A 7,220-nucleotide genomic window follows, 5' to 3' on the forward strand; every position below is an offset into this window, starting at 1 on the left:
CCAGTGGCGGGAATGGGGAAGGGCATTCCAGGGAGGGGAACTGTCATGAGAGCCCCCCCTACACACAAACACAGCCCCTGGACCTTGGCCCTTGGTACATGAGGAGCCTCTGTGGCTCCTGGGAGCTGTCCACAACTGATAACAACCAAGAATGGATAGGTCAATGCTTCTGTTTCCCAAAACTAGGGTGGAGTAACCCAGGGACGGTATTTCAAATAGTTTCGAAGAAACCTTCAAGGGTCAAGCTCCAGCTGCCCACAGTTGTGCTTGCTAATATGCCCTCTGAGGCTTTTTCCCCCTTCCTGCTTTCTCTTCCAACCTATCAGTCTTTCCTGGGCTCACCTTCTGAGCCAGCCGTTTCCAAGGCAACCCAAGCTCATACCCACATAGAGAATGCAGAGGGACCGTTGAAGGGCTTTTCCACATTGGGAGGGAACAAGGTCAGATTTGCAAGGTCATTCTCACTGTGGCTTGGAGGTTGGATAAGTGAAGGCCATTCAGGGTGTTGGGGAGCACCTATCCCCCAGAGCTTGACCTGACTGATGTTGCTGGCTGCTCTCTTAGCCTCTCTTGTGTCCCAGACACCAGTCTGAGCATTCGGTGTGTGTTTTCTCATTGAATGTACAAAAGCCTTATGAAGTGTAGGTTCCATTTTATAGATGAAGAAGCGGAAACCTAACATGGTGTTGCACACCTGTAATCCCAGCTTCTTGGGAGGCTGAGGCAGAAAGATCACGAGTTCAAGGCCAGCCTCTGCAACTTAGTGAGACCTTGCCTCAAAATAAAAATTGTTTTTTTTATAAAAGACTGGCAGTGTAGCTCAGTGGCAGAACACTTACCTAGCATATGCAAGGACCTGGGTTCAATCCCCAGTACAAAAAAAAAAAAGGAAGCTGAGCCCCAGAGAGGCTGAGACCCCTTGGCCATGATCACAGCCAGAAGCAGAGGCTTGAGGAGTCAAGTCCAGGTTTGGCAGACCTGGAATGTGCTTTTAAAATCCATCAGAAGTCCAGCCTCTCTGCTTTCTTTCCTCCCTGCCCACACTGTCCAGGTGCTGTAAGATGGCCTTTCGCTTCCTGTGTGTCAGTAACATCTGTTTCTGCTTCCCTGTAGGTAAGTTTGAGGACAGGGAAGACCACGTACCCAAGTTGGAGCAGATAAACAGCACAAGGATCCTGAGCAGCCAGAACTTCTCCCTCACCAAGAAGGAGCTGCTGAGCACAGAGCTGCTGCTCCTCGAGGCCTTCAGCTGGAACCTGTGCCTGCCCACACCTGCCCACTTCCTGGACTACTACCTCTTGGCCTCTGTCAGCCAAAAGGACCACCACTGCCACACCTGGCCCACCACCTGCCCCCGCAAGACCAAAGAGTGCCTCAAGGAATACGCTCATTACTTCCTAGAGGTCACCCTGCAAGGTGAGGGCAGCAGAGGTGGCTGGGGTCCCCACCACACACACACAGGGCTTGGATCAGAAGGCGCTGAAGGGCATGTCCATCTAGGTCTGCATGTAGAAGAAACAGCAGAGGCTTCTGGAGAGGCATCTGGTCCCCAGAAAACTACAGCTCAACCCATAATCTGCTTATGGTAACCTGAACATTGCAGATGATTCGAATAGCACAGAGTCACAGCTCAGTCATCCCCAAAGAGCTTCACTATACAGTAGGATATGAGATGGGAATTGTGTTTACATCTGTTTTAGCAATAAAGGTTACCCAGTTTGGGGACCCCTACTTGAAACCCCTCTCTTCACAGTGTCTTAGAATGTAGGTGTTAGGTGACATACCAATAAGAAATAATGCAGATAAAACCACTTGATCACCTACCACACACTTGATCACCTGCCACAATCCAGAAAGATCATGAATGGCAGTATCCATGGTCCTGATATCAAGCATGAATTGAGTGCTTACTGTGTGCAGACTTGTTGGTCCAGAGCTATGCACACATTATCTCATTTGAACTTTACAGTGACCTCACACAAGCATCATTTTAGAAGTGAGGAAACTGATATTTAAAAAGTGACCTAACTTGGGGCCAGAGTTGTGCTCAGTGGTAGCGCACTTGCCTAGCATGTGTGAGGCACTGGGTTTGATTCTCAGCACTGCATATAAATAAATGAATGAAATAAAGGTCCATCGATATCTACAAAAATATTTTTTTTTTTAAATGACCTAACTTACCCAAGATCATTACTAGGATTTGAACCTGGGAGCCTGACTCCACAACTGTGCTTCTAACTAGAATACCTCCCTAACTGACTGATACCCTAAAAGGTGAAAGTTCAAGTAATTGAAAGTCAAGAGCAATTTAAGACAACATAGGAAGGCACTGAAAACCAATACCATTCATGAAAACTGTAGGAATTTCAGCTGTTGGCCTTTGTATAAAAATAGTATCAGCTTTGCTCTGTTGCCGCCTATCTTAGTAGGACATGAGATTTCTCAGTAAACCTAGGGAAGGTGCCCATTGTAGTTATAAATATCAAATTCCTGTAGCAGTTTATTTATTCACTGAGCACCTACTGTGGATCAAGCATTGTTGCTATTACTAAGCAGCCTTCAGTCATGCCCTAAAACAGAGTCCTTTGAAATGGTGTGTCATTCACCCATGACAACTAAAACAGGACAGATGAGTTACAGTTCTGTTTATAGCCCATCAGCCAGCCCCATGTGGCCCCACAGGACTCATGGACAATAATTTGAAAAATCACTTGTCTAAGCTAATCCCCCAAACTGAAAGCAAAGGTGTCTTTGGGGAAAAAAATATTTAATAATGGAACTTCATATTTTTCAAGTTTTTATCCTATTTATAGAGCATCGGTGAATAGCCTTTGAACTGATTCATTTGTCTGCCAGTTCTCAGAACAGGCACAGGACTCCAAGGGTGCTGACTCCCTCTGGGATTCTCTTTCAGATCATATATTCTACAAATTCCAGCCTTCTGTGGTCGCTGCAGCCTGTGTTGGGGCCTCCAGGATCTGCCTGCAGCTTTCTCCCTACTGGACCAGAGACCTACAGAGGATCTCAAACTATTCCATGGAACATCTTAGCACATGTATTGAAATCCTGCTGGTGTAGGTTCCTCTCCTGATCTCTGTGTTTCTTAAAAAATTGAGGTTCCACTTGCCCTTGAAGCCCACCTCAGGGCATGGGGGATTTCCTGAGTCTAGGGCCTCACCTACTGTGTCTCCTGATAGAAGTGGGGTTAAGGAATTGCCCCTTTCTATTTGGGGTAGTTTTGGGTTTGCATTTTTAAGATCAGGGAGCAAGGGAGAAGAGAGGCTGGGTGCCCCTCCTTCTACACACCTGGGCTGCTGGGCACAGTGGTGCATGCCTTTAATCCCAGTGACTCTGGGGCCCGAGGCAGGAGGATCACAATTCCAAAGCCAGTCTCAGCAACTTAGTGATGCCCTGAGCAACTTAGCAAGACCCTGTCTCAAAATTTAAAAAAAATAATTAAAAGGACTGGAAATGTGGCTCAGTGGTTAAACACCTCTGGGTTCAATCCCCAGTACCAAAAATAAAAATTAACATCTGGGCTCTTTGATCTAAGCCCAGTGTAATCTTATGGATAATCACACTGAGGGGCTTTTACAAGCTACTTTTCTCAGAAATGGCTGTGAAACTGACCTATCCAGCTAAACCCCAAGTGGCTTTACCTAAGAAGCTACAGCGTCTTTACAAGGGCCCCTGGGAATCTTGGGAAAGAAATGTTTGGTGTATCAGAGAACATGCTTAACGGCATCTTGGATCCTGCATTGTGAAATGGATATTGGAGTCCAAAGAGGTCCATGGGGACCTCAGGGAGGAGGGCAGACAGGACAGATCCTGTGTGGCCACCCCCAGTGCACTCCCTCTTGCACCCAACAGATGGCAGTACATCTTGGATGTAGACCTGCATGGTGACAGCAAAATTCCTCAGGTCCCATGCTTGGCTGGTGGCTACCTGCTCTCTAAATTGTCAGTCCTGCTCCCTAGGCTTTGTCTTAAATGGTGTGTTTTTTAAAAGGTCCCCGAAGTCAGAGAACACAGCCTGATCAGAGTGCTGATGGCTGTCCTCGATTTAGCCACCAGCCCAGCCACACACTATCACTGCACTACGTTCCCAGCCCTTTTTATAATTTATTTATTTACTTATTTTTTTAGTATCAGGGATCGAACCCAGAGGTGCTTAACCACTGAACCACATCCCCGGCCTCTTTTATTTTTTTATTTTGAGGCAGGTTGAGTTCACTAAGTTGTTTTGGGCCTCGCTAAATTGTGGAGGCTGGCTTTGAACTGGCAGTCTTCCCGCCTCAACCTGCCCAGCAGATGGGATTACAGGTGTGCACCACTGCAGCCGGCTTTATTTCTTATTCTGAAACAGAGTCTCACTAAGTTGCCCTGGCTGGCCTCAAACTTTCCACCCCCTGCCTCAGCCTCCCAAGTTGCTGCAATGGCAGGTGTGCGCCCCAATTCAGCCCGGCCTCACTCTTCAGTGATGGCTGCCACTTTGGGATATCCCCTTCTTGGATTAGTCATAGCTTCCATTTGCTCCTCTCTTACGTATGCCTCTAATTGTTTTGTTTTCCCAAAAAGTTTTATGGGGAGCTTTTTTTCCGAGATGGGAAAAATCCCTATTGCATCATCCCCCTTTTCAGAGGGAGACACTTAGACCCCAGTGGGCAATTTACTTGGTGCTTAAAAGCTAAGGAGTAGCCCAGCTGGGGATAGAGTGAGCCCAGAAAGGCCTAGAAGGTAGAGCTTCTGCTGTGTGCTCATTCAGCACCCAAAGCACTCGGCTGTGCCAGGTGTTGGAAATGCAGAGGCGAGAAAAGCAGATGGGACCTGAGTTGTCCTCCAGGGTGGGGCGGGGCAGGGGCCACAGGGACTGCTCAGCCTAGTCTTGAGAGGTCAGGCTTTGTGGGAAAAGCTGCTCCAAGCTGAAATCTGAGGCCTGAGTCTAGTTGGGGAATAGCCGAGGGTACATGCAGACCCCTCCAGAACAGTGTGGTTGGGACCTGCAGTATCAGAGCGCATGCACCTCTCCGGGTCCCAGATACGAAGGGAGGTAGAGGTACACCCAGGTGTCTCGTTCTCTTTGACCTTCAAATCTCACTGGACTCTCTTTTTTCAGAGCGTATGACAATGTCCTCAAGGATGCCGTCACAGTCAAGAGCCAAGCCTTGGCCATGGTGCCCGGCACGCCCCCCGCCCCCACCCAAGTGCTGTTCCAGCCGCCTGCCTACCCTGCCCTCAGCCAGGCGACGACGACCCTGGCCCAGCTCCAGGCCCCCGTGCAGGACCTGTGCTTGGCCTACAGGGACTCGCTGCAGGCCCACCGCTCAGGGAGCCTGCTCCCGGGAGGCACTGGTTCCTCCCTCCACACTCCTTACCCCACCCTCCAGCCCCTGGACATGTGTCCCATGCCTGTCCCCGCATCCCTTAGCATGCAGATGACCATTGCAGCAGAGCCCAGGCACTGCCTTGCTACCACCTATGGAAGCAGCTACTTCAGCGGGAGCCACTTGTTCCCTGCAGGCTGTTTTGACAGATAGGCCAACTTTGGGCCACATGGGCGAGCCTCAAAGAGCCAGGCAGAGGAAGAGAACACCCCAGAGGAGAGCTGAGCCAGGTGAGGTGCCTGGAGGCCCTGCCCAAGAGCCCAGTGCCCTTGGACGTAAAAAGGGCTTGTTTTTTTTTTTTGTTTGTTTGTTTGTTTTTTCCCTTTAAATAAAACTGACCCAAGCAAAGCATTCAATGACATACCTCACCACCGAGAGCATTCCTCTGAAAATCCTCTCCCATATGTGCCTGGGGTATAAAGAAGGCTCAGTGGCTGCTCCCCCAAGCAGGGGTCCAGTGAATCAAGAAAGACTTGGGAAGAGGCCAGAATACTAGCCCACAAACACCTCCAGTTTGGGCCTCAGAGACTTCTTCGCTCTTAGCCAATGGCAGCCACGTCACTGACAAAGAAGGGGTGGCCTGGCGCCTTCTCAGGACCCTGAAGCCTGCCGTGGTGGGTGCTCCCTTCCTTTGGCTCCACCGAAAGGCCTGTGCATGTGGGCTGAGTGCCTCCTTGCAAGACCCAGCGAGTGGCTGTCTCGCCTTTTGTTTTTGTATGTGAAACTTTTTCCGGCCTTTTAGATACTTCACATGCTGCTGCTTCCCCAAGTGATCTAGCTTTCTGTTCCGCAAGATGTTGTGTTTACATACTACATCAGGGATTTTGTGATACTTGAAAAAAAAATTCCTTAAGAGAAAAGAAACAAGTTTAATTGCCACACTCTGCCTGTCCCCCGCGAGACTGTCAGTTTTAACCCATCTTGGGATGGACCCGCAGTAGCACCAGAGCTCCCTTTTCAGAAGCACGATGCGATGGGTGAGAACCACCTCGAAGGCTCTCGGTCCCAGAAGATTCCATGTCTTGGATGCTGTAGAACTTTGATGACCACCCGGGGGCTGGAGGGGGAAAACGAAGGTGGACACCATCCCCACCTCCCTCCACCAGTTGCTTATGGTATGTCAGGTGACACCAGCCCTGGCTTTGAGTTTGGCTAATAGCAAAGGGTAAGAATGTGGAATGCTTGTTAATGCTGCCTGGATGGGGACATGGGGTGTATCTGTCACCATCGCTGGTAGGCAAGGGGTTGGTTGCATCAAAAACCAGTATTGGGGGATCTGCAGCAAGAGGGATCTCAGGAAGATTCTTGTAACCATGTGCAATATGTTTTTATACCGACTCCCAGCTTCTGCTCAGCATGTTTCTTTTGGTTTGTTGGTTTGTTGTCAGGGGACACACTGTTCGCCCGTCAGAACTGGGAGGTACAAAGGACGGAAGCAAATTTTGTTGTTTGGTTTGCTTTTTATTTTATTTTTTTAAGAGAAACCCATCTTGGTTTTCTTGACTCATTGGTGTTCTTGACTCTTGACTCACTGTCTAGGAGACCGTGACGGGGGCCGCCAGGAAGGTGGCCGAGGACTGCTGAGTCGGCTCCAGAGTTTTTTGGAGCAGATGAAAGTCTCAGCGTGGAAATGGAAAAGAGACAGGCTGTGGCTGAAGCGCTGCCGCCCCGCCACACTAGCATAGGAACTGCAGGGTCCTTTGTCGGTCTCCTTCCCCTTTGCTGACTCCTCCTATTTATGTGCGACTGGGTGGGACTCCGGGTTATTGTGTCTGTCTGTTGTGGGGCCGGGGGCTCCTGAGGGGCTACCCCAGCAGCCTGGCTCCCAGAAATAAG

At 49.5% G+C, this 7,220-nt stretch overlaps 1 protein-coding gene across 1 annotated transcript in view; it reads left to right on the plus strand.

Annotated features, from left to right (window-relative positions):
* The window catches only part of CCNJL (cyclin J like), a 53,939-nt gene extending 46,719 nt beyond the window's left edge, over nt 1–7,220 (plus strand). The window contains 3 exon segments of the mRNA XM_081303351.1: nt 1,114–1,416; nt 2,915–3,074; nt 5,117–7,220. Coding sequence (XP_081159477.1) covers nt 1,114–1,416; nt 2,915–3,074; nt 5,117–5,537 — 884 coding nt within the window. The 3' untranslated portion in view covers nt 5,538–7,220.

The sequence above is a fragment of the Spermophilus citellus genome (assembly GCF_964194105.1).
Source record: "Spermophilus citellus genome assembly, chromosome: 1".
Lineage (NCBI taxonomy): Eukaryota > Metazoa > Chordata > Mammalia > Rodentia > Sciuridae > Spermophilus > Spermophilus citellus.